Here is a 27,728-nt window from a genome sequence, read left to right as displayed (position 1 = left end):
TGACAGTGTGAGAGGATGGAGACGCGTTTTGATTGGCTGTGCTGTCCCAGAGATTTCTTTATGCTCTTCCTCTGTTATAATTCTGAACAGTGAGTGACGGACCAGGCATGCACAGCTTTTGCGTTTGCTTTATTTATACGGATTATTGTTATTATTTTAAATAGACTTCTTTTTTTAAAGCAAGGATATCAAAACACAAAAGGACAGCAAACATGACAATCAAACACTGTGACTATAGCCAGCAGTATCGGCCTCGAATGGCTTTTACTAAAAAGGTAAAAACAAAGACTACGATTCTCAATGTTTTCTAGTAGCGTAGCTGTGCACATTTGAAGTAGAATGCATCAGCATTTGTATGTGAGAGATGCACAGTATTGTTTTTGTGTTGTTACAGTAAATCTGATGCCAAACTAAATGTAATACCGAGTTAATTTTAAAGTAGAGTAATTATTAAGTTTACATAACAAAGATACTTCGTGTGCGGCAAAATACTTTTCCAGTGCATGCATTTTTTGCACATAACGCTTACTACTTTAAATACACAATTATCGTTATGCAATATAAAATAATATGAGCGTACAATGTTTTGGTAAACTACAATATAGCATTGTTTTAAATGTACAAGTACTGTATCATGTAACTTTTCGGAATTTCTTTTCGTTTCACCTCAGAAAAACGCTCTTCATCAAATTAGAGTAAACGACTAATCTGAGTAAACGTCTAATCCATCTTCATGGTGTGTGAAGTGGACGAATACTGTTTTTTTTGTTTGTATGTTTTTTTTGCCATGCACAGTATCCGTCTTGTCTGAGGGAATCATGAATTAGGATTAAACATTTTACTTTAAGGGCATAGTTTAGCACCTATTTACTATTTTAAACGAGCTTGTTTTAAAAGTGCTCTATAGAACACAGTATACCGTGTTATCTGTTGCTTAAGTAGTGATTAAGGGCTGTTAAAGGGATGTCTGGCTATTGAAGGAATCGTGAAGTTTGCAGTTATTGAAACCCCCGTGAAACGTGTTAGAGAGATTACACGCATTATCCATTTTAAAGCACTTTTTAATTATTCACAAAAAACAGTCCTTAAGCATCCCTTAAAACTGTCTTTAAAGTTGTGAAAAACTGTTTAAAAAATATGTTTACATAAAAAAAAGTTACCTAAGCCTGTATCCCAGTTAGCATTTTCTCTAAAATATTTGGCTATTACACATAAATATGTACAACAAATCTTAAATACATCCTTGTCATTTATACTGACCGAACCTATTTAATGGAATCGGCCTTTCTAACGCACCTGTAGTGACAATTGTATTTTGCAGCAACACTCTTCCCTACCAAGTTGTAAAATCACAAGCAGTTAACAACATCAAGCTTACAAGGGGGCAGAATCTGTAACTGTTTCTCCAGCATCAGCGCTGCTGCTGATGAAGAGGGGGTTATTGCTAGTGTAGGTTTTCTAATCTTAAAAATAACCCAGATTTAAGGGTTTGTTTCTTCCTCATTTTGTAACCTTTGCAGTTTGTTTTGAGTTTGATCCATTCCTGGTTTTACTATGAGTTTAATAAGACACATCTGGGCTTGTTACCTATACACTGGAGCTAATCAAACTCATAGTAAAACCTGCTTTGTGAACTGTAAAGTAGATTTATATTTATAACCTCTACTGCTGCAAGTGGTAACAGGAGCATGCCTATTTTTTTTTTTTTTTTGGTGAGCTATGATTTTCTCCCTATTCTAAAAACTACCTTTGCTTAATGCAATCAAACTGGATTATCAACAAGGTCTGCTTTCTAGAAACAGGATATTAGAAACAGACACAAAGGATATATATTTTAGTGGGGCACTGCTGTTTTAAATTGCACTCATAACTGCATAATACAGTGTGCAAGTGAATTCTTAAATGAGCATCTTGTGTTGAATACCCTGACACTTCTGTAGCTTCACAGGATCCACTTGTTCCTCTTCATATTTTTTTCCCATCTATTATTGCTTTGAAACTGACAAGTACAGAAACCTGTTCCAATTAGAGAGAGAGAGAGAGAGAGAGAGAGAGCGAGAGCGAGAGCGAGCACATGTATAAGTCTAGTTAGCTAAATGCTGTGGTCATTAATAAACAGCTTGATGGGTAAATTATTCTAATTCAGCAACGGTGCTCAGAACCACTCAATATGACTGCAAACATCATACAGTATAATGGAAAGATAAAAAACAAAAGCATTGAAAAACAGACACATGTTGTGTTAAACCCTCTGCTATGAGCTTGGGGTTCTCATATCGGTTCGAGAATCTGATAAATGTATGTCAGGCTCGCACTTTATATTGATGAGGGTAACCCAGGGACACCCGGAGTCTCTCTTCAATCCAAGCAAGACGATTTATAGAGCTGAACCCAATTAGAATATTTATAAGGCAGATCAATTCATAGTTCAGTTTTCATAGTTATTTTTTTTCCATAATTATAATCGCAGAATGGCGCTTTTTCCAGAACAAGCTGCAAATTAAAACAAATAATTTTGTGATATATTTATATGCATGTATTTAAGAACACATTTTAAATATTGTATACTATATGTTTTAAAAGGTACCTGAATATACATCGATAGATTCATGCATATTTCTTCATTTCATTGACAATCAAGTATTGTCGTAAATGCAGTTATGCGGATTGGGTGTATGTATGATGGACATGCATGCATTGGTCTGATGATCAGAGTCAAACCAGGCTTCTAAATCAATGGATGGGCAGGTTGATGAAATCAATCAATTGATTCAAGGATTGGATACATTTTAAATTGCATGCACCAACACAAATACAGTCACATGTATGGAGATAGATAGTTCATGATCAATGCTTTTTTAGGTAATGGGCATTTCATTGGTTATCTTAGTCTTATTATACCAAAGCAGAAAGTAATCTTAGGGAAATTCAAAGAGTACCCAAGTAACCGTAAACATCTCCACTATGTAATTTGAACACAGAACGATACTGGAATGTGTTTTTACATTTTTAAGAATGTTCAAAGATGAAAACCCCAGCAAGAGACAAGCACATTCTAGTAAGGCAGTAAGCAAACCAAAACAGATCTTCTGGATGGTGGAGTGGAAGACAGCATTACAAAGACACCAAGCTCTTTTTATTATAGAATGATTGCTTCAATTTCCATAACAAAAGGGCACCGCTGAACAGAGGGTACTGTTTGTAATTCATATGCAGTCAAAGGGAAGCTGATATAAGAAGGGTTGGAGATTGTGTTTTGGTTATCTGTCAGGAATGTTTATTACAATACAGGGTAGGGTTGCCTAGACTAGTTAGACGACTGAAACCTCTAATTTGAAATATTTGCTGACTGGAAATTAAAAAGAAAAAGAAATGAAAGAAAAAAAGACGCATGGTTTTTGTTTTGTGTGTGTGTGTGTGTGAGTGAAGAATGCTGAAATGGTTGTTCAGAATATAATCCACGAATGATGAAATTTGTCAAGAGGACCATCTGACATAGTGATATAAAAACTACAAATTGAACCCACTCTGTAGTGGATTGCTTTACTGAAATTAATTCCACTTCATTATAAAGATTCACAATTAAGGCGTTTTTTTCTCCCTATGGTCTTGATTAGCTTATTTTTTGCATTAAGCATTAAGGTCACCCCTCTGTTCAACATTAAGGACACCGTCTGCAGTCTGAAACGTATCAAACCTCTGTTAAATGACCTCTTAATTAAGAAGCTGTAAAACCCTTTGAAAATGTAGATGCATCATGCTGTTAATCACAAAAACTAAACCTGTTAGAATCCAAAACAGATAACCAACAGTAAATTACATAGAAGAAAACTAACAATAAATAAATATGAATAAAGTGTTAATCAGTGCAAGTAAATTGGCAAAACCAATAACTTTTTTTATAGTCAGTGTAACAGGGCAGAGGCTGGGCGAGAACCAGTGACCCTGCGCACCGCAAGCAAGCGTCTTAACCACAATGCAAGAGTTGGGCTTGTCTGGATTTGTGGTTTTAGAGCTTTTAACCTCCTCTCATGTCATCTCCCCGATTCGGGAGAGGACAAAATCCGTAACAGCGTTGCATCACACAACACTGCCCGTTCCATCAGCATTTATTATTCTAGATCTTGATTGAGGTATTAAAGTAGGTCTGCAATGTATCTTGCAAGGTCGTTTTCACAGTGTGATGTTCTTCGCTTGCCTTTACAGTTGATTATCTGTAAATATATCAATTTCTTTAGATGGTTTCTATGGTTTTGTACTTGCCTTTAACAGTGTCACGGCAGTGGCAGATGTTTCTAATTTCCTAATTATTAATCAGACTGTATTGTATTTATAAAACACGCAAACAAAACCGAATGCCTTTTTTTTTTTTTTTTTTTAAAGTAGTGGTGAAGTCTTTGTGAGCATGACCTGTTATTCCATAGGTTGAGATGAACAAGAGGTTGATACATCAGGGACTGGTTATTACTTTGATGGAAGCAAGATTGACTTTGCAGGGATGTAGTTATGCTTGAAACTCAGCGGCTGGAGGAAGTACATTCCAACAGCAATATGATCCCTCAATCTGTGGTTATTTGTAGTTTTGGACAAGGTTCCTATTGCTTTTTTGGGCCGATAGTAGGAGGCTGTGTGGTCCAGTGGTTAAAGAAAAGGGCTTGTAACCAGGAGGTTCCCAGTTCAAATCTCACCTCAGCCACTGACTCATTGTGTGACCCTGAGCAAGTCACTTAACCTCCTTGTGCTCCGTCTTTCGGGTGAGATGTAGTTGTAAGTGACTCTGCAGCTGGTGCATAGTTCACGTGCCCTAGTCTCTGTAAGTCGCCTTGGATAAAGGTGTCTGCTAAATAAATAGCAGTGCCAAGGATATCAGTTTCATCACTCCCAAAGCCAGAGATACAGTAAATATCCCCTACGATCACTGCATGTGTATCTTGTTTCATATATATATATATATATATACTGTATACTATACTTTTATAATGCATATGTGTTTTTTCAAAGTCTTGTCAGGGCAACGTCTCATGCCCCATAGAGATTACATTAAATTAAAAGAATATGCCAGAAGGGAACATACATTGACAGTCTTTGGGGTACAAAATATTTGAAATATGGTTATGCTCCCTGATTCACCCAGCTGCATTGTGCCAGCCAGAGACATTGCCAAGAAAGTGTCAGCCAAATGAAGACCTACTAAGACTCCCTGAAGCAATATTTAACATATATTTAGCTGTATATTAAAACAAGTAATTGAGCTTATTATATGTAACCATGTTTTCTTTTACTATTATGCACCATAGTTTCATGTGCTTTACCATGCTTTACTACACTTTTAGATTGAAGCACTGGTTTTGGAGATGCAGGATCCTGACACAGGAATCAAGACACAGACTCAGAGGCTGGTTATCACCACAATCCCTCATGCAATGACTGGTAAGAGTTCTGCAGCACAGCTGGGGCTTCATTTCAGGGAGTGGATGTCTGTCATTTCCGGGAGTGGATGTCTGTCATTTCTAGGAGTGGATGTCTGTCATTTCAGGGAGTGGATGTCTGTCATTTCAGGGAGTGGATGTCTGTCATTTCGGGGGGGTGTCAAAAGTCAGGACAACCTCACATGGGGACGGATTAAAACAACTCTCTTCTAGTCTTGATATGGGGACATATGAAAGACGTAAATGCATCATCACCTCTCATGAGGATGCCATTTTCCCCATATAAAGCAATGGAAAACAATGCAAAAATGTATTTTCAATATTTCATGCATGAAAAGGTTAATAACAGAGACTAAATTGATTTCAGTTCTTTCTTGAGTATATGGTGCTATAATATTCATAAAGAAATATTATTTTGTATTCGCATAACATACCATTGATCAATATGGTAATGTAATAAATACTGATTCCCCTTTGTTTATCGCAGTAAACTTTTCATTTATCCAAGTGCTTTTCCCCAGCCATGTAATTTAATGAGACCCGTCAGCCTATTTATTTATACTGCTCCCTTCAGGGTGGTTTGTGTTACGGCAGACAGACAGAGAGCTCAGTCGTAGTAATATTAATAATGACAGCCTAACAACAGTTGAGTTTCATTGAAATGTCCGTGTTCTGGATGGAGTCACTGAAGGTATTGAGACGGGAAGCTAATCCATTAGTGCAAATCACAGGTTTCTCTCAGCTGAAATGACAAATAGTCGTGACATGCAGAGTATATACATTTTAATGCCTTGGATGCTTCTGGTGGAGCTGCTATTGTCATGGCAACTACTGAGTTGCAACTAGGTCTAGTCACTTTATTAGGCAGTACAGTTGAGACACTTCCTGGGACAATATTAGATAAACTGTGACTGTGCTCTACATAAGGCTTGGAGCAGTTAGGTGTAATTAGCGAGGGAAAGAGAGGATTAAAGGGGAATTATTTATTTCCAGTGCAGTTTCATAGGGATATTCGTCAGTAATTCTTTTTTTTCCCTGCACGGCTCCTTGCTGAAAGTGGGCATTCACACTCGGTGCTCGATGAATCCAGGTTGCTGTCTTACACTGTGTGTTGTAAACATTGAACTCAGGACTTTATCCTCCTCTGACAGTTCCTGTCCAGTGTGACGGCTCATCAGAGGCTTTCCCTGAGAGAAGGGTTACCAGATTTCCAGAGCGAAAAACTGGGACATTTTTAGATCAGCTATTACCATTTAAGCATGTGATGTATATGTTACGGTCAGAATCTGGTCAATCTTTTACAAGTAACTGTCATCATTTACCAAATAAGGTGGTTAATGTCTGCAATTATGAAAAAACATTTATTTTTGAACATTTACCGGTTGATTTTATGGTTTACCGAAGCTCATTGGTAGAGGCACTTGGTCTTGAGATTTACCGGTAAATGTCTGAAGTACAGCCTTATCACGTTTATTTCTGACATTTAGCACTTTATTTGGTAAATGTCGACATTTACCAGTAAATCTTAATATTTGCCAATATTCTGACTTCTACCGTTACATCTATATAACATATATATATATTATTATAAAATAAAAATGTCTTAAAGGCTAACTTGGTTGTTGGCACTAGCAAGGTAACATTTTTAAAAACTAGATCTGGTCCAGGACGTTAAACAGAATATGACTTATTACACATAATCTGATTGAATGGCACTAACACAACCTAATTAAGTACTGTTAACTTGCTGAGCACACTGCTACAGATTTGTACTTTAAAATGTTAATCGAAAAACTGAGATGATTTAACAATTGTACTGTTTTTCTGACCGTGACAAAAAATGAAGCCTGACAACTAGGACAATCCCAGTTTTTCCGGTACGTCCTATAACCCTACCTGAGAGGAAATCCCAGTTACTAATAATTCTTACTAATGGGGGTAATATTTATTACAGATCACAAGTTCAATGATTCTGTCACATTCTGCAAGATTATTACATGAAATCCATGCCTTTATGTAAGATGTTGAATCCATGGCCTTTGTTCCTACATTTCCCTCAAGGTGTCCTAGCTCACCTTCTTTTGTGTTAAATTTGAACAGTACGGAGAGCTGGAAGCCATCAAAGATTTGTGTGGTAGAAATACGCCATTCAAGCCAATTCCAGATTGGCAATTTAAAATACAGGACTCCAATTAAATAAGCACATGTATGAACTGAGTACACTTTGAGCTCACCGTTACCAACAGCAGACTGCTTGCAGTGTAATCTGCTAATATCCTCTATATAAGGCAGCCTTCAATTGGATGAAAGCTGCTTGTGGCTTAGTGCAGTAAAGACGCAGTAATCTATGCAAATCCAAGGAAAAGGTCACTGATGAAAGATAGACCTTAGGCATAGCCACGTGAGTGTCAGGAGAGAGGGCCTTTTAGATCAGCCATTCAGAGTCTATAGTAGAGAAGTCTCAGCCTGTTAATTAGGGCTGTGGACCCCTGTTGACCATGTTTGTACTGTGCTTTTTAGTGCACTTTATGTTGTTAACATACAATAAGGCCATACTAGAGATTCATTGAATTGTGTTTGTTCTGCCCACAGGCCACGATATACTGGAATGGATTATAAATCGGTTACAGATTTTGGATGAAGGTAAGAAGTGTGTCAAGCTGCTATTGTTCCCCTATAATTCTAACGGGGTGTTTACCTAGTGTATTGTCTGATTGGTAAATATTGTAATTTCAATATGCATTTTTTATAATGCTATTATTCAGGGGTTAATTTGTGTGGCATTGCTTCGGATCCCGGATCCGGTACCTTTTTGTTTCACAGACGAGAATTAAACCGTTTTCAAATGATGAGCCGTATGGGGGAAAAAAAAGCCCACCTCTATATACATGATATGTACAATGTTGTGTATATAGAGTTTGAATGGAATGTGAATTTTTTCCCATCTTATTTGATTTCAGAGGCTCATAACATTGGAAATTTGGTGGTCCAGTATGGTTACATCTATCCCCTACAGGAACCAAAGAACCTCATTCTCAGACCAGATAGCAGCTTGTACCGATTCCAGGTGAGTTAATGATCTTCACCTGTGTCTTAAAAGTATTCAGTACATCCGGTGGCTGGGGTATAGCTGGGGTATGACCTGCTTGTGTCTTTTCCTTGTCATGCAGACACCTTACTTTTGGCCCACCCAGCAGTGGCCAGCAGAAGAGACAGATTATGGTAAGAATCCTTGAGCCAAATGTGTGTACAGATAGACAGATAGATAGATAGATAGATACAAGTCAAGTTTGTACACCCAGTGTACCACACATTTTAATTGGAATTTCTTTTTCAGCAATTTACCTTGCAAAGAAAAACATACGAAAAAAGGGGGTGCTGGAAGACTATGAAAAGGTAAAGAATATATCCCCAGCTGACATAATTAATAGTACACTACTAATCATGTACATGTACATAAATACAAATGGCATTTACATTTGCTTGCATTTTAGTTTTGGAAAATCTCTGCCTTGAAGATGACGACGTGTGTGGAGACAAGCATGCAAGGCAAATGTTTCGACACGTGTTTTTTTCAAGTGGCAATATTTCTTACAATGCCAGCTATAGAGAGATTATGATTATTTGTTTATTTAGCAGACGCCTTTATCCAAGGCGACTTACAGAGACTCGGGTGTGTGAACTATGCATCAGCTGCAGAGTCACTTACAATTACGTCTCACCCGAAAGACGGAGCACAAGGAGGTTAAGTGACTTGCTCAGGGTCACACAATGAGTCAGTGGCTGAGCCGGGATTTGAACCAGGGACCTTCTGGTTACAAGCCCTTTTCTTTAACCACTGGACCACACAGCCTCCTCCAGAGAGATGAGGAATGATTCATAATTGAAATAAAGAGATCAGAAGGTGTAATGGATGATTCCAACACATATCAGCGGATTTTCTTACAAACTGCAGATCAATTGAAAACTAGTTAGGAGCTTGCTGTTGTATACTGACAACACTGTGAGGATGCATGGAGGGAAACAGACAGGTTTGCTTTCTTTTGAATGGCAGTTTCACTGATGGGAGGCATGTCCAGAGGAGAAGATGCCCTTTCAAAATGAGTGATAGGCAGTTTGCATGAAAAGCGTGCATCAGAAAATGTCAATAGATACTCTTGAGAAAATGAACTTGGATGTGACAGATATGCAAGACTGTTACTGCTCTTACGGGAGATTCACTGGGGTGATATGGCAGAAATGAAGTGTCTTTCTAGAATTTTTTTTTTTCGTTTTAAAAGGAATTGCCATTATGATCATTATTTTCACTGTAAAAATAACTGAAAACCTCTTTTAAAAAAAGTAAAATATAGATAATAATAATAATAATAATAATAATAATAATAATAATAATAATAATAATAATAATACTTTTCTTTCTTACAGGAAAACTACAATATACTTAATATAAGAATAAATCACAAGTGGGACTTTGTCATAATGCAGGCTAAAGAGCAGTACAGGTGAGTGGGTGCATACAGTCTGTATTCAAGTCCTGCATTCTACAGTGTTTCAGGAGTACATACTGTATGGCTAGGTTCAATCAAACAATACTGAGTTTACATAGATACATTTTCACATACTCAAAGCAAAACTGGATTATACAGAACAGGTTTAACTGGTTCTAGAAGCATATCTGAAACTGTCTGGGTTAAGATGGGAATTGTCTGTATCTTGAGTGGTGGCAAGGCAGTCCATTCTGCTGATTTGTCCCCCTTCTGCTGTGTCGGGTTGAGATGGACTTTGATCCTTAATTTCTTGCTTGCCTCGGGGACATATTTTATGGCATTATTTTTCATGCTGAGTCTGAGGTTTTTTGTGTAACTGTGGCATTAAATCTGCAATGTCATTATTTCCTGTGTTTGAAGCTCTTCTAATCTTTTTCTCTCCAGGGCAGGAAAAGAACGGAAGAAGGCTGACAGAGTGGTCTTTGAGTTTCAGGAGAGAGCCTATTGGCTAGTCCACAGACCACCAGTATGTTCTGCAGCATTGTAATATGATCCATAATCCTTTATGGGCATTTAAAAAAAAAAATGAAATTGCAGATCCTACATGATATATACAGTACTGCAGGTGGCTTAGGAGCAAATTCATAGTAATGCGATACCACAGACATGTTTCCCTGCCTATGGGATACATTACATGTGTCCATTTTAAGCTTGAAGACGCCTGAGGTTCCTATTGCACACCTGTGAGTACAACAAATTAAAGAACTTATACAGGCTAGGTGATCGGGTTTGAACCCAAGACCTTGCAATCTCTAGGACAGGCATCTCAGCTGACTGAGCCGGTTCCTACAGCTCAAATGACAAGACTGCAGGAGTAGAGGTCGAAATTTAAGGCTTCCAGATTAAATCTGCTTATCTGTTTTAAAATGGTTGGATAAATTCCAAACAGCGGCGGAATTGCATCAGTAAGGAAGCTGCAGGTGAGGGAATGGGAATGTAGGCAGGGTGCATCCCGTCGATGGCTCCTTCCCACTCAGCTACACTGCTGAGGCCCTGCCTCGTCTAATGAAGGGCCAGTGGTGCCGGCTGTCAGCATGGGGATAACTGGATTTAATGACAGCGGTATTTACTCTGCCCCTTGCGGTCTCCGAGTCAGCTGTCGTTATGATTAACATGTCCAAGCAGTTGCAGAGAGGGAACGGTTCAACGTGAGCGGCCTTCAACCCAGACGCCCCCCTCAGTGTGTGTGGTTACACTACGCCCTGGAGTAGGTGTGGCTGAGACATGCAGAAGTATATAGGGTTGAATTTGAACAAGACACAGAGAGCCAACGCTTGTTTCTTGTTACATTTCCCATGGATACACATACTAATCTCTAAACAAGATGTCTGACAATGTTTATTCAAATGTAGTCAAGTGGGTTGTTAAATCACAGCAGTGTCTTTTTTTTCACAGACTTTGTGGTGGTGAGCCATTCCCTTTCACATTGCCACTCGCTATTCAATCACTCAGCTACCTGTGTCTGAGTGAAATGCAAGAGCACTGCGTGGGCACAGGACCTTTTCAGTGACTCATTTCTGAGTGTGCTCTGGCTGACATCACTTTAATTGCCTCCTTTGCTTACTGGTCACAGACTCCTGAAATTACTTTTTACGTAGGCAAGGCAGAGTATGCAAACCGTTTATTACACAGCAGGCACAGACCTTGCAAACCTGGGTCTGCAGTTTTCACATGTCATGGATTTCTTAGAATTTGTCTAGTAATGGGAATCAACCAATTAAAAATACAATAACAGACTTCAATAATAAGGGACAGTACTCTTGAACAGTTTATAAGTCCTTGCTAATAGAGCAGTCAGTATTTGAGGAAGTCCTGAGTAACTCCCTGTGCACTGTCCTGGTCTTTCACCTGCAGTCAGTGTTGGGGTTTTTGTAGTATTGCCTGATGCCTTTCATATATCCCAATAACCCAATAACTTATAACTCAAGGTGTTGCATACTTTGCACTGACAGCTTAAATTTTGACAACCCTACTCTTTGTTTAGACACTATTCACGTTTTCCCACCCGTGTTAATATTTGAATCAATAAATAAATAATATATGTGTGGCGTGTTAGAGCAAAGAAGCAGCCCCTGGTGATCACAGCAGGAGTGACTCAATTTGCAGTAACGATCTCAGACACTGTGCAAAAAACAAAGGTCATCAGGATGAGTAAATGAAAGCAGTCTCTACAGTAGACTTCCTCAGCCTCGCTATAGCAATGCATTTTTAATAAACTCCCGCACATACGCTCTTGGCTGCGGTGCTAAATTTCCTAGACAATACTAATTTGGCCCATAGTGATTAGAGCTTGCTCCCAAACTTTCTTTCTCTCTCCCACACAGACACTCTTAAGTTGCCCACAAGTTCTCAGATATACAGGTATGTCACACATGCACTGCTTCATTTTAATAGGGTTATTAATCCCTCGTTTCCACTACCTTTTCCCAGGTATAGCTGAGCTGGCCGGTCTGGGTGAGGTGTAGTTAAAGATGGCGGTCTGTGTTCCAGTGTAATTTTGTCAGGTATAACTGACCCAGGAAGTAGTAGTGCAGCAGTAAAAGGTTAAGTTGTTATTTTCTTTAATCTTCTTGTATACAGATTTCATTATTTTAAAATTTTATCTCAACACTCAATAGCAGTGCGATCGATCCCCTGCTGCCGCAGTATTTCCGCAATTTTGTCAAACACTTTTAAATTTCTAACTGTACCTGACAGGTGCTCTTAAATGTGGGTTTCTGCCCAAATGTTGAAGAGAGCTATAATTTCTTTGGGGTCCCATGAAGCAACAACTTTGTTGGGTTTGTTTTTAACACAGCCTTCGCTTACAGCCGCAACTGATCAAAACAGTTTGTCTCTTTTAGCGCACGCCTTTCAATTACGTACTTCCACACAGCACAGTTTGGCCCCATTGGGTATGAGATACGGAACTGTACTTTCTGAGGGATCTGCTCTAGTTTAGGACTCTCCGCTGTGGTTTAGGACTCTCTGCTCTGGTTCAGGACTCTGCTCTGCTCTTGCTCCTGGGACACCCATTATAAATGTAATGTTGAAGATCTGCACTCGCAGTAATAAAAACAGAATTACTCAACATTGACACACTCTTACTTGACCTGATCTTAAGCCTCTTTTTGTTTTAGGCCTCCCTAGTTCTGTGAGCCTCTTCATGCTTTGTTGAGCTTGTGGGTCACATGGCATGTCATGTGATTAAATCAATCCACTTACATTGCAGACTTAAGGGATTTTCTAATTGTATTTACAGTCCCTAATTCTTTTGGCAAACCAGTCTACAAACCCACAGCTTAGCTGCTTGACAAAAAGCACAGCTCCCAGTAAGTGCATCTCTGTGTGAGTGGTCTGCTCCAAGTGACAGTAATGATGCAATAATGGAGACATCAGTCTTTGTTAGCTATGTCTGTGACTTTGATCAGGCCTGTACACTACGACAAATATCTTGAAAGGAAACAAATTTGACGAGATAATGTTGTTTGTTGTGTAGACCGCTGATGTCCGTATTAGCGCAGTAACAGTGCTTTATAACACCGGGCCTGAAAGCCAGCTTCAAAATCCCATACTTGCAAACATAGATAGATAGATGTTTGTGCTGTGGGATTCTTAGCGTTGTATTCGATGTCAGGATTATCTTACAAATCATTTGAGATGCGATGAAAACCTTAGTGATACTGGCTTCATATTTGGTACACAACTGAATTCTAGGCCCACTGACCAGTCTGATCATGAACATCATACAAGACAACTCTTCAGTGTCAGTAATTTAACAAGGACAGTGTTAAATTCTCATATATTTATTAAATTATCGTGTGGTTGGACATGTGAGTTGTTCTAAAGCATAGATAAATCCCCTAACAAGGCCTATTTTTCTTTTCTGTGTTCATTTACAGCCGGGAGCTCCCAATGTAATTGATTACGGCCTGGACCGCTTCTCTGATCCCAATGAAAAACAGGTAACACAGGTAAGTGAGCAGGCAGCACAGAGAAGGAGTAAAGGGGCATCATCACAGTGCTCATGAAAGTACTGCTGACTGCAACGCATATATCCTTTCAGTGTGGTTAAAAATGTGCCATTTACCTGAGGCTGTTGAGTGGAAATGGTCATTATCATCATGTTTCTTTGAGAGAGGAAAAACCCACCCAAACAATTTACCAGAAATGAACAATTCACTCATTTATTTGAGGGATTTGTAAGCTTAAGTTGTTTTCAAATGTGAATTGGTGTGTTTTCCTTTATGGAAAAGACACTGTGCTAATAACCGTTTGGAGGAACGCACAAAAATAAGTTGTCTCTAAATGGTTGGATTTCTAAGTATTATATGTGTATTATATATATACTGTAGATAACATATGAATTCCTTTCACGAGTGCAACAATTAAACAGGTGTTTGGTCGGGATTTCGCAGGCAGCCAGTTTCTTTTCTAGAATGTTCTTTGCATTCACTGCAGGTGAAGGGTACATCCTGGATCCCCCTGACATCAATCTCTTTAAATCTCTTAATAGGATTCCAGCCCTATAATCACCACCACCACCTCGCTTTGCTGTCAAGTGACAAATTTTGGAATTTTATCATTGATTTTTACTTAAAAAATTGCAATCATACTATTTAACTTTTTTATTTAAAAGCACGGTCACTGTCAACCCTTGTTTTCTACATACAGCTATGGTCAAAAGTTTTGCATCACCCTATAAAATGAACTAATTTTACTTCATAAATAAACGTTAACATATTGAATTACATGAACAAAAACTTTTGTGATATCATTTTGTAGTTTATGTTCTACATTAAGTTCTAAATTATGTTTACACACACACACACATATATAAATATTTATATATATATATATATATATATATATATATATATATATATATATATATATATATATATATATATATATATATATAAATATTTTCAATTATGTCTCAATCCTAAAATTCTAGGTGATGCAAAAGTTTTGGGCATAGCAGTAGCTCTGTCCACTCCACATTGAAATTAATACCCAGAGAAGAGACTGTCCTGTCTCTCAAACATGGCCTTTTGGTAATCTACTAGGAAATATTTAAGATACCGGTACTTTAACTTCTCCACTTTCAACAGTCTGTGCATAGCAACATATAACAGTTGCCAAGGAAACTGAAAAAGAAAAGGAATCTGCTTTGTGTCATTTGGTCCCTCGAAAGAGGCTTTCTGAAATATCGTGCAATGCGAGAGAGATTGATCGAGTGATTATTTATCTGACATGCTGTCGGACATTTGGAATGGTAATGGTGGCCCACTAAAGTTTGATTTTTTCTTTGTCTAAAACCAAACCCTTTAGTGATCTGTCAGAATTAGGTCTGCTAGCACTGTAGTTAGATTGAATATTGGAGAATGATCCATAGTGCTGTACAACACATTTCTGGCTGATATACTGATTTATATTACATACTTAATCCCTTCTCACATTGGTGCAACTTGTAGATTGAAGTAAACAGCTCTGAGAATATAGCAGTCATCATTAAAATAATTTATCTAAAGCAGTCACTTCTTTTGTACAGTGGTTAAGATGCTCTCTTGGTAATATTGAGTTGTTGTTTTTGTTGCCTTGAAAACTAAAATAATGATGAATGATCCATAGTATGCTACTACACATTGCACTTGGCACAGATAGACACAAAAACATTTTTGTTCAGTTTAGGCTCCCCTTGTGATCTTCTTATATTATAAGCGAGAGAGCTCATTTCTAAAATTAATGAAGGGCTTCATTCTCGTGCCCCAGTTCTCGTACTAGATCCACAGCTGACAGTTTTATTATTATTATTTATTTCTTAGCAGACACCCTTATCCAGGGCGACTTACAATTGTTACAAGATATCACATTATTTTTACATACAATTACCCATTTATACAATTTGGTTTTTACTGGAGCAATCTAGGTAAAGTACCTTGCTCAAGGGTACAGCAGCAGTGTCCCCCACCTTGGATTGAACCCATGACCCTCCAGTCAAGAGTCCAGAGCCCTAACCACTACTCCACACTGCTGCCCTTTTAAATTCAATACCTGGAGTTGAACTGTAAACCACAGTTTTAACTGCAACATCCATACTGCAGGAATCAATCTGCCAATGCCCGCAGGACTCATCAAAGAAAGTCTGAGCTGAGACATGAGATCAGTGACTCTCAGTTCAATGCAGCAGATGGAGCTGGCTTGTGTCCCCATACTTCTGGTACAAGCAATCTTCTGAAGCCAGTTCTTCAGCTTCTGGGACTAAAACCGCAATGTTTCTGTTGCTAATGATTGCAAACACCAAACCCTTCCATTTAGCATGAAAAATATGGAATGCGTATAGTTCAGATTACTGCCAATAGTCATTAATAGGCACTTCAAACACACTGGCAGATGGAGTACCCAAATCTCATCATGTCAGATAGCTTTTGCCAGGTCCTAATTGCATAGCACTTTGATCCATTCCTGCTTTTACAATGTTTAATAAGACATACTTGAGCTTGTTACCTATACACTGGGGCTAATAAAACACATCTTAAAACCTGGAATGAGTGAAACTGCTATGCAATACGAGTATTATTTCCATCCCTTTCACTAAACTTCTATGCATTACCATATACTGCTATACCCTTTATTAGGGCACAACATTGACTCAGTACCTGCATCCATACAGTACTCATGTATATATGGGATTATCAGATTAGAATAAAATCATTATCATTTTTATCATCCGTAAAATCAGACTCTCACGCTCTGCTTTCTACCACAACTTTCCTTTCTATTTTTGAGCACATTGAGTGCATTCAAGCATACCAAGAAAGGGGAGAACAACTGCTGTTCCTTCACTCAAACCTGTGTTCCAGACAAGCACACAGAGACCAGAGAAGATAGAGAGAGTCACAGAGGGCTAGATTGTAGGATGAAGAGCTGGCACAGCTGCTGGCTGTCATTCAACAGGCTTGTCAATAATACAAAATCAGCTTGAGATGTTGATGTCAACAGTAAACATGTTTAACCCACTGAATCATTGTAAAAGTTTATCTGGCCAGCTATAAGGATCAATTTCTTAGTTATTGAGGGATGTTGATAACATTGACTTGGTGGAAAGCTGGGATGCTGTATGAAGTCTAATTGTATGAACTATGCCGTGTAACAGATGGCTGAGACCGCATGTGCTGCCTACACTACTGTTGAAGTTTCTTTGAAGCGTGCCCCTTGGTTCTGTCTCTCCCTAATCAAGATGAATCACTCTGCTAAATACAGTGCCAACTGAAATGGAATGAATAGGATTTCAGTTCTTATGTAGTCTAAGTGGATAGATACGACTACATTCCCTACTGGGTCCTAGTTCAAATCCCAGCTGTGATATTTGAAGAACCCAACAGAAACTGGAATATATCGGGGAAGCATTATTAAAATACACCAGTTCACTTGAAGACTGTGTAATATGATAGGTGTTTTAATATACTTTCCCAGCTTTGCAGTCAATACTACTTTCCTGGTCCTTATCGTCTAACTTCCGATGCTTCGTATGTACAATGGCTTTGTCTCTAGTATAAGTGGTATCTGTTTATTCTGTGATAATAAGGAGAACATGATTGTTGATTGATAGTCTATACTTTGGAACAGCCAGTTGAGAAAAGATACAATGTTGGGTAAAACTTATTTTTTTATTTTTATTGCAGATGTTTTCAGAGATATTGCTGAGTTTACCTCTTTATTTTCATATTATTAATCACTTTCTTACCCTGGTGATGGCCAGTTCCAATTGGAAAACTAATACAAAAAAATAACACTAAATTGCTGTTACTGCAAATGCATTAATCTAATCATTAATTCAAACCTCGATTGATTGATTAATCAATGAATGATCCATTCTACATCTTATTCATTGTTCATTTCACTTATTGCACTTTCTTTTTTTTCTTTTCTCTCCATCCAGCTTTTATTTCTTCTCATTTGAACACCCATCAAGAGGAGTGGCATTTAACATAAGGAATTCTATTTTTTTCTGTGTGGTTCTGTGTCTGTTTCTAAGAGCATTTATAATGGTTGTCCATGACTTTTTGTCAACACCTGGCTCACAATCAATTTTAAAAGAATATACTGGGCAATCATTGAAATTTGAAACAGATTTTGGTAGAACTAGAATGAAATGTATAAAATAAGACAACAAGAAGTCTGTCATTTGTATTACATAAAAAAAAAATTATATATATATATCTATATATAATATATATATATATATATATACATATATATACATAATACATATATAATGAGGTCGGCACGGGTACCCGAAAACCTTTTTGTAACCCAGGTATCGATTTATTAAGTTGAGAATTTAAAGAAAATGTAGAAAATATGACAATACAATTGTAAGCACGGGTCTCTGGTCAGCGTAATAAAGACAACGTTAAAACAAGCTTTGCATGATTAAGCCTTTTCTTAACTGACGGGAGATCTTTACAGAAAACATTAACACACAGCGAGCGGCAAGTACACCTCAATAATATTAACTGCGGCGACTATACTTCTCAGGAACTAAATCGGAAACAAAACAACATAACAACATCCTGTTGGTTTATGTCAGTGATAACTCTGTGATCCATTAATAATAACTGTGTGGCTTCCATTATGGAATGCTTTATCAACAGTTATTGAGCAGATATAGTTTCTTACCAAAAAGATAAAGTAAGTAGCCTTTATTTAAAAATAAAATAATGTGGAGCACATTAAGTAAGTGTACTTTTTTTCTTTGAATGAAATATTTCCTTGGCAGAGTTTGCAAATTCCGTTTTCTCCTGCTTGGTAATGAAATTCCACACGCTTTGCTTGGATGCCATTGTTATGTATTCACAAGACAGAATTTAGCGATCAAGAACAGTGCTTTATTGTTAATATTTATTACTTAGCAGACACCCTTATCCAGGGCAACTTACAATTGTTACAAGATATCTCATTATTTTTACATACAATTACCCATTTATACAGTTGGGTTTTTACTGGACCAATCTAGGTAAAGTACCTTGCTCAAGGGTACAGCAGCAATGTCCCCCACCTGGGATTGAACCCACAACCCTCCGGTCAAAAGTCCAGAGCCCTAACCACTACTCCACACTGCTGCCCTGGTTACAACCAAACACAGACGCACATGTCCCATTTTTTTTAATCATTACCCAAAAAAGATCCGGGTACCCGGTTCCGGATTTTCTACTCGTGCCGACATCTAATAGATATATAGTTGAGCTATCTAAACACTGGGGGAAAAAATCTTGGTGAATCTGTCCCTAAATATATTAAAATAAAAATATTGTAAGCCATGTTTTAATCTGCTCTTTTTTCTTCTGAGACACAAGCTGAAGTGGTTTATTGAAGCATACAGATGTGTGCACTCTCCTGGTTTCACATTAAAATTCAAACACTCCATGCAGGAGCCTTGCTTTCTTCCCTTGTGAAGTGCAAAACACCTTTCTGCCCTTGAACTATTCAAATTCTGCCTTTTTGTCTTTTTACTGTATCTTCTAAAGAAAAAAAAAAGAATAATAATTGTGCTCGTTCATTTTGAACAGCTTCAGGCTTTCCAGCCACAATAGCAGTACCTACTGTAGTACAGTACTCAAGTCCTTCAAACAGAAAGAAAACATATTGTTGCTTGGTTATGACTTATTCATAAGATATTGTCTGGTTCTTATTAGTGATCAAATGGTTTGAGCGATGCTCTTGTATTTATTTATTTATTTATTTATTTATTTATTTATTTATTACCAGCTTTTCTGTCACCTGACAGTTGCAGGCTTGAAATCCTGTTTTTGTACATGTCCGACACAGCAGATTTTCACCTTAGTAACATGCAAATTAACACATCAGGACAGAACTATCAGGGGGTCCTTTTCTGCCAAAATTCAATTTGCACTCAAAAGGGATAAGATTCAAGGGGTTTTTGTAACATGACAATTTGATTTTCCCTTAATCAAATATCATGATCATTCCAGCCCATTGATTGCTAGGCAAGGTTTAGCTTGTGGCATCATTATGTTGGCCTGACACTCTCTACAAGTACTTTCATAGTCAATGCAATACTGATTGCGCTTATAGCTCCTTCAGGCCCTGGTGCCACAAACACGGTCTTGTTGTTCAAGGGCTTTCACTTGTGGAGTTTCTCTTCGCACCATGCTGCAGACCAGTATAATCAGGAAACATTGAATAGAATATTCTACTTCTAGCTTGTGTCCAGAAAGGGTCCCATCAATATGCTTTTTTTACTCGTGCTGCAGTAGCCAGCTGTTTAGTCATTATTTTGGTATTTCACTGGAGCGATAAGTCGCTTAACCGCTGAAATGTTTTAACCAGTTTAATGTTTTTTCCTTCTTCCAGAAAAAAACCTTTGACGTGTACAGAAGAGAGGTAACTACATTTTTTTTTTACATTCTTTTTAAAAAATGTAAATGGAAGAAATGGATTAAGTTAATTTATAGTTTATGTACCTATTAATGTGATTATTAATGTTGCAGAATGAGCTGCTTATAACGTGATCAGTCCTTACCAATTTAATTAACATGCTTCTAGAATATTCAACTCGCCAAAGTTGAAATATTCAAGTTATCTTAAAACTATTTTTTTTTAGAGAATTCTTTATTATTGAAAATATGGTTATCTTAAAGGAACATACTTGCCACCTAAATTGTTTATTCCTAGCTGTCAAAAAGGAGCAGTATTTAAATTTTACTACACAATAAACAAAGCCTTTGTATGGTATGTCTGCCTAAAAACTGTTGTCAGGTTTCAGGTTGTACAAAATTCAGTTTCTTTCTTTGTCCTGTCAATAGATTATCTTCAACCAGCATTCACTGATGAAGTCAAGGGTCAAGTCTTCGGTCTCCCTGGGAGGGTAGGCCACAGTTGTTTTCGATCATATATCTAGTGGTTTCTTACTGGTATATTAAAATCCAGTAAATATTAAACAGAACTAAACTCCTAATAGTATCTGTGTGCAGTTTTTTTTTTGAGTAGCAGCTAATTGGTTTAATTTTGTGTTCCTGAAGGATTGTCAAGTACTGTGAACAGTATTTCAACCACGACCCCATCATGACAGGCTGTCTGCCCAGCAACCCGTGGCTTACTGATGACACACAGTTCTGGGACTTGAATGCTCCCTTGTAAGTCTTAAACAATGAATATACAGAATGTGCTGTATGTCATTTATTATACAGTACACAGTGCTGTACTATATTATATGCCTATTTTACAGTATAGAAACTGTACAATACCTTCCACTGTGTTGTAAGGATAAAGAATGAACAGGTTTAATTTTGTAAAAAAAAATAAAAATAAAAAAAATCATAATTGCACGTGTGTCTCTTAAAATACAACCTTTACTTATTTAAACGAGCTTGCTTTATATATGTGCTGTTATGATTTTTTGACAAATATATGGAGCGTTTAAATGTATTGACTGTCAAAGGCACACTTCGTGTGGTGTAACTGTGTTTGTAATGAAAGCTCTGGTCCAGTTAAAACGTGTTGAGATGAATAAGGGCAGTTTTCTGAAACCTGCAGGTCGGAGGTCCCCACGAAACTGCGTGTGGAGCGCTGGACCTTCAGCTTCAGGGAGCTGCTCAGCGACCCCCGAGGCCGGCAGGACTTCCAGCTCTTCTTGCGGAAGGAATTCAGCGGTGGGTATAAGTGGAGGGACAGCAACCGGACCTGGCAACCGTACTAGGGCACAATTACAATTGTGCAATTCAGAATTCATTGCAATTACTAATTGGAGTTGAATCTTGGCACACCTGCGTAATTGTAATGGTGATTATACCGTATAATTGATTTACAGTTCAGTTACGCATTTATTTGATTTGATTTGTTTTTGCATTTTCAACCACTTTTGGTGACTCTGTTTTAATTTTATATATATATATATATATATATATATATATATATATATATATATATATATATAATATAGTATGCTTCTGTATTCATACCAGTGATTATTGCTGGGTTATTTGTGATAAATAGAGTATACATGTTAATTTGTGTAGTTGTTACTTTTTAGTGTAATTGTAATTACTGCAGCACAGGTGTAATTGTAATCGAACAGAAGAGAATTGTAATTGTAATTTCAGCAAACAATTCTGCTGTAATTGTAATTGTAAATAGAATCAGCTGGCAGTGCCTGCTTCTGGAAGCAAGCTGCTGGGATAGTCTGTGAATGAAACCACATCACAGTCCCTTTATCTTTTTTTGATTGAAGGGGAGAACTTGGCATTCTGGGAAGCCTGTGAAGATTTAAAGTATGGCGACCAGTCGAAAGTGAAAGAGAAAGCTGAAGAAGTGTACAAGTAAGCTCTCTGTTCCCTCGCTCCCAGCTGCTCAGAGCCCTGTCTTACTCCAAAACACAGATCACAGATTTGAATATTGTTCTTAAAACAGATCTACAGTCGGTGTGACTAGCATATTCCTGGTATTCTGTTTCAGGACCTTTCTGGCTCCTGGGGCCAGGCGCTGGATTAACATCGATGGCAAGACCATGGACATCACAGTGAAGGGTCTCAAACACCCTCACCGCTATGTACTAGACGCTGCCCAGTCGCACATCTACATGCTCATGAAGAAGGTTTCAATTTATATCTGTTACTGTGTAGCTTTACTTGATGGTATGTGGGGGCTAAACAGGAATCCCTACTTCCGTATTTACTTAACAGTGAAATAGTATTTCAACTGGATTCTGATTTCCGCAGATACATATAGAAAAGATTATAGTATTTGTGACATTGCTTTCATTCATTTCAGTTTTGGTGCTTTTTCAGGAAATTCACATGGAGCTGTAATCCCCAATGCAAGGCTGAAAATATTCTGTATTTGATTGCAATGATAAAATACTTTTGGTATGTAGCAAGGTTTCACTAGAAAAGGGCATCGCTAGGAAGGAAAAACTTTTAAATCAGTGAGAGGAGTTGGATTTTTGTGCTAGTCTGGCTATCGCAGTGTTTGACTGTGTTGTTTCTTGATTACAGGATTCCTACGGTCGTTATATGAAGTCCCCTATATTTAAAGAAACCTTGAATAAGGCCATCCTTCCTGAGCCGACCAAGATCAGGTAAGACAGACAAAGAGCAGAAGGGGGGAGCTCATAGGATACAATGAAGTGATTACTACAGAGCACATTGAGTGTACAAGTTTTTGATGTTTTGCTTTGTTTCTCAGTGGGGGACTGTAAGCAAGTTGTGGTCCAAAGCAAACATAAGGAGGTGTATCTGGCATACTTTATGTAAAACCATGATGGTGAAGGTCACTACACACCAGACGTGAGGCGACAAAATTAACAGAACCTTCCATATAAGTTTTATGTTGCAGTTTGTACAATGACTGTCACGGATCTGCGGGTTATTATATAAATTTGTAGGTCACTTGGGCCTGTATTTTAAATGGCTACGGACGTTCTTCCCATCTCAATGTGTTTTGTTTTTGCCCTGTGCACAGTGAGAGCAAGTTCCCATTCAACAAGCGGCACCGCAGGTCCAGTCCAAGCCCGGTCATCCTGAGACAGCTTGAACAGGAGGCCAGAGCCAAGGCTGCCACCACGGGACCCGTCGACATCACCCAGGTCATGAGCAAACTCGACCGCCGCAATCAGGTCAAACAGGAGCCTGTGCAAAAATAGAGCTCCTGGTCTAGGGACAGGCCTCCAGGGTGGGGTGGGAGGGGATTATATTTAAATCTATTTACAATATATATTTTTTTAAAGGTTGTGTTGCTGTAAATCATCCAGGGAAACAGCAGGTGATATACAGGTACAGGCACACCCTTTCACAAGCCTCAAGACTATTTTATTTATTGAATGCGTTTATTTGATGCACTATAAAATACAGGTACCTTAAGTACACTGCATTTGCATGTTTGTTATGTTATTGAGCACAGGTACTTAAATGATATGAGCGGGCAAATAACTTTGTTTAAATATCCTCAAAATCACAGAACATGCAGTAAATATTAGTAAACGGTAACTACAGTGTAACTACATGTAGGTGAAATCTGTATGTCAATTAAGTGAATTTATTTATAGCTGGCACTTGATTATCCAAAAATCATAACACATTTTAATGGATAATAAATGTTTACTGCTAGTATTATTATTCTTACAAGATTTCTTAAGATTTTGCTGCTTTTAGTTATAGTTGACATTTCAAGTTTGAGTGAGTTTGATTTGAAGCAGTAATGCTCAAATTACTCATTGGGTCACCTTTAGGAATTACGTAAGAAGATTTAACCGACAGGTTTAACAACTCACATATCCAATCAGTTTATGAAGCAATTAGTATGTCTTTGAATACAAGCCATTGGAATATTATTTGATAGTCTGTTAATACATTTCTGATTATTAATTATAATGGCTGGGGCTCCAGACTATATCATACCAGGGATTTAAAGGGGCAGTATTCTAATTCTCATATGCAGTTACGATCTGGAGGCTGTAGTGGGTGCTGCTTTCCACAGAAATGAGCAGTTTGTTCTTGTAACTGCAGTCTATTCAACAGAAGGTGATCGCTGCAGTTTTCCCCATGAGGAACAGCACACTGTCCCTGTGGGAACGGCACTGTCCAGCCACCAGACTGTAACTTGTCTAATAATTTTAGTGCTGTAAGATATGTGTCAGATCACAAAAAAGGTAGAATATGCAGTATTAATATTAGTACTAATATATATAATATTTAGAAGAAAAAAAAACTATGCTAACTGGCTTTCTCAGTTATTTAGACGCTAAGCCACAGGGTTTCATTTAATTAATTTAATGTTTTTTCCAATCTTTGTATTTAAAATGCTTACAAATAATAAAACTATTGAAATGAAAGGGTTTTTATGACAATTAAAGAAGTCATCAAATCATTTACATGTATACAATCGTTGTTTTAATTAATGCATGTATTAAGTAATTAATTAATTAATTAAACACTACATACTGCTATGAAAAAAAAAGTTATAATAAATAGGTTTTAAATGAAAATTTAAAATGTAATTCCCATTCAGAGCATGCAACAAATGGGTTTTGTTTTTTATGCATTTTAATAGGATCAGCTAGGATCACTTTTTATTCCATATTAATTTAATTCAGAGCATCCAAATGTTAACCCATCTTGGAAAACATCTTCTGGATGCAGGCTGAGACAGACTTCGATTTGCTTCAGCCTTGTTTTGTTTTTTTTCATCTGCATGCAGTTTGTTCCAGTCATAATTGAACATCTGACTGAACTCTCACTTACTAGAACGGCTTCTGTTGAATGTCTTTTTTGACCATGATCATCACCAGACATGTTTCTCTTGTATGCTGTCTTTCTCTAAGTACACTGTGTGTCCTACACCCATCCATCAAATAAAGTCCATGTTGTAAAAGCAGTCCTCTGGTCTTGTGTTTTTGTGCCATTTTATTTCTGTGTCTCCATGCTGTATCTGTGTTTTCACCTCTGTTGCTTGACGCAAATTGTTTTATTAAGTACTCTAAAATGTAATCTATTTTCTAGGAAGACTGGAGGTGGAACATGTATTGTCCATTCGTCTCAAATTGAAACTGATCCCTCTTCCTCAATCCTAGAAAATAAATAACACTTCTTGGGAGACAACATTCTTATTAAACCCTTTGCATATATTTAATCTATAATCGATGCAAAGATACCAACATAGTATGCCTCCAACACCAGCAATCAGCAAGCTAGAGCAGGATACATATTATTAGTCTTTCTTTTAAGCACAAATTCTAAATGGTCCTGCACAAAACTGTTCCAGTATCCTTTCTTCTCCCTGTGTACCCTGACTAGACCCTTTCCCTCTCCCCTGTAGCTGTGTAAGTTCACAGCTCCTATTCCTCACCTGACTGTGTATACCGGATTCTGTGAACCGACCTCCCAGACTGGCACCGCTTTGTGCGACTTCCCTCCCCCATCTCCTGGCCTCATGACCCTGCCAAACAGCACCGCCTGCCCCTCGCCCATCTGCGTGGCCATCGAGAGCACCCCTGCCTCTGAGAGGAAGTCTGAACCCAGCTCCATCTCGACTCAGTTCCTCTCCATCGCCGAGAGCACAGAGATGTCGGTCAGCTCAGATTCCAGCACGGCCGCGGTGGAGGAAACCAAGCAGCCCTCGCACAAATCGCGCGTGGCTCTCTCCTTCAGCCGTTTCCTGAAACGCGGCTGTTCCAACTCTCCCATCTTCGCCACACTCTCAACCAAGTGCCCAGCCGTCAACAGCAGCAGAGTGCAACCTCTGAATGGCGAGCCACAGCACCAGCCCCAACAACATCACCATCATCATCATCAAGGGCAACAAAAACCAAAGAAGACTAACAAGTAAGTCCTGAAACCTGTCTTGCTTTCTAGATCCTCTTCATGATCCTTGGCACAGTGCATCTATGATACAAATCTACATACAGAGTTTAGGGGACACTTCTTTTCACGGAGAGTGGTGAGGGTATGGAATGTGTCAGCTAGTCATGTTGCTGATTAGTTTTTGGGCTACTTTAAGAACCAGCCACTAGGAACCAAATGAGGACCAAATAGCCTCCTCATTTGAAATTGTTCTTAGGTTCTAAAACTTAACACCACCAGGGTTTTTTTTCAGGGGTAAAGTAGGCACCCTGGTGCTCCACTGACACTGCAGCACAGTGGTAGTAGACCGCTTAATTATTGTCAAGTTTGATCAGCTGACTCAATGTGAACCAATCTTTTTTGGGCTACTAACGTCTGCTGGTTATTGTTCACAGCTTCTTTCAGATCAAAGTGGACATCCCGTCCGAGTGCAGAATCTACCCCATTGTCTCCGGGGACGAGGAGGAGGAGGAGGAGGACTGTCCCAATTCTGTGAAGAACAACACAGTGAAACAGGTAATCTGTCCCTGGGAGACCATCACAGAAGAAGGCAAGGCTGGCTGATACACAACACACTGGAGATCCTTACCACATTCAAGGACTTCTTCCTAGTAAAGGCCATTAAAGAACTAAATAGAAATAAGCAGCTACATGACGTCCAGTATGTTCATGTGTGTTCCGTTCAAAAGTGTTTTTCTATGTTAGGCTCTCACGTATACTGTGAAATCAAGAGATCCGTCAGTAACTCGATGAAATAAATACTTTTGCATGAAACAAATATAATCTTGATTATGTAGGGCAGAATGGATTTCAGTCATTGTTTAATTATTCTTCCTGGGATTACACAGACATCTGTATGTCTGTGCTTAGCACTTATGTATTTGTGAGGTTTGATCAAGTCTGTTTTACTTTCTTCTACTTGACTGGCTGTCAGGGGGTTTGAAGGTAGCTTCTGTTACTGTAATGTATGGCAAGCCATCGTGTCATTTTCATACACATGACTCACCAAGTTTGTAGTCAGTTTTTTTAATTCTGTAAATATACACGGTTAATCCTTGGCTGTAGATAATGTAAATTAGTATTTATTGTTTACATAAGTGTATGATGTTTTTACACTGATGTATTGAAGACTACTGTGACATTCCTTATAGATGTGAACTGTTATTTTCATATCGTTTTCCTGTCAGGAAACAAAGGATAATAACTGTTTGAACGTAAATGAAGTTTGAAAAATGCTGTACCGTGGCAAATTCCATTATACAAGATTTGTACACAGTAAGTGAATCTTTTTGTTTTGTTTACATGTAAAATATGGAATTCCTCCACATTCAAGCGGAATTTGAAACATCTGGTTTGTGCAAGTGCCTAAATAAAAAGTATACTTTGAAGACTGCTTTATTGTTGACAAATTA

The 27,728-nt window shown here is 38.1% G+C and overlaps 1 protein-coding gene across 1 annotated transcript; it reads left to right on the top strand.

Moving 5' to 3' along the window:
• Positions 1 to 27: 27 nt before the first annotated feature.
• LOC117424250 (regulator of G-protein signaling 9-like) lies at positions 28 to 27,695 on the top strand. Its single transcript, XM_034040432.3, has 19 exons — positions 28 to 275; positions 5,334 to 5,430; positions 8,022 to 8,072; positions 8,390 to 8,496; positions 8,600 to 8,651; positions 8,767 to 8,825; positions 9,855 to 9,931; positions 10,361 to 10,442; positions 13,858 to 13,929; positions 20,336 to 20,365; positions 20,788 to 20,849; positions 21,004 to 21,117; positions 21,518 to 21,633; positions 22,212 to 22,299; positions 22,436 to 22,574; positions 22,975 to 23,057; positions 23,441 to 23,564; positions 25,793 to 26,298; positions 26,712 to 27,695. Exons 1-19 carry the CDS (start codon positions 213 to 215, stop codon positions 26,878 to 26,880), a joined length of 2,091 nt encoding a protein of 696 aa, XP_033896323.3. The 5' UTR covers positions 28 to 212; the 3' UTR covers positions 26,881 to 27,695.
• The last annotated feature ends 33 nt before the right edge of the window (positions 27,696 to 27,728 follow it).

This window comes from Acipenser ruthenus, chromosome 19 (assembly GCF_902713425.1).
Source record: "Acipenser ruthenus chromosome 19, fAciRut3.2 maternal haplotype, whole genome shotgun sequence".
Taxonomy (NCBI): domain Eukaryota; kingdom Metazoa; phylum Chordata; class Actinopteri; order Acipenseriformes; family Acipenseridae; genus Acipenser; species Acipenser ruthenus.
This window is presented reverse-complemented; position numbering and strand designations above follow the sequence as displayed.

What these genes read in the sequence shown, in the direction of transcription:
- LOC117424250 (XM_034040432.3), top strand. Translation starts at nt 213, where the DNA reads ATGACAATCAAACACTGTGACTATAGCCAGCAGTATCGGCCTCGAATG. An exon ending in AATCCCTCATGCAATGACTG is followed by an intron (nt 5,431 to 8,021) that starts GTAAGAGTTCTG and finishes TTCTGCCCACAG; the next exon opens with GCCACGATATACTGGAATGG. An exon ending in TTGACGTGTACAGAAGAGAG is followed by an intron (nt 20,366 to 20,787) that starts GTAACTACATTT and finishes TCCTGTCAATAG; the next exon opens with ATTATCTTCAACCAGCATTC.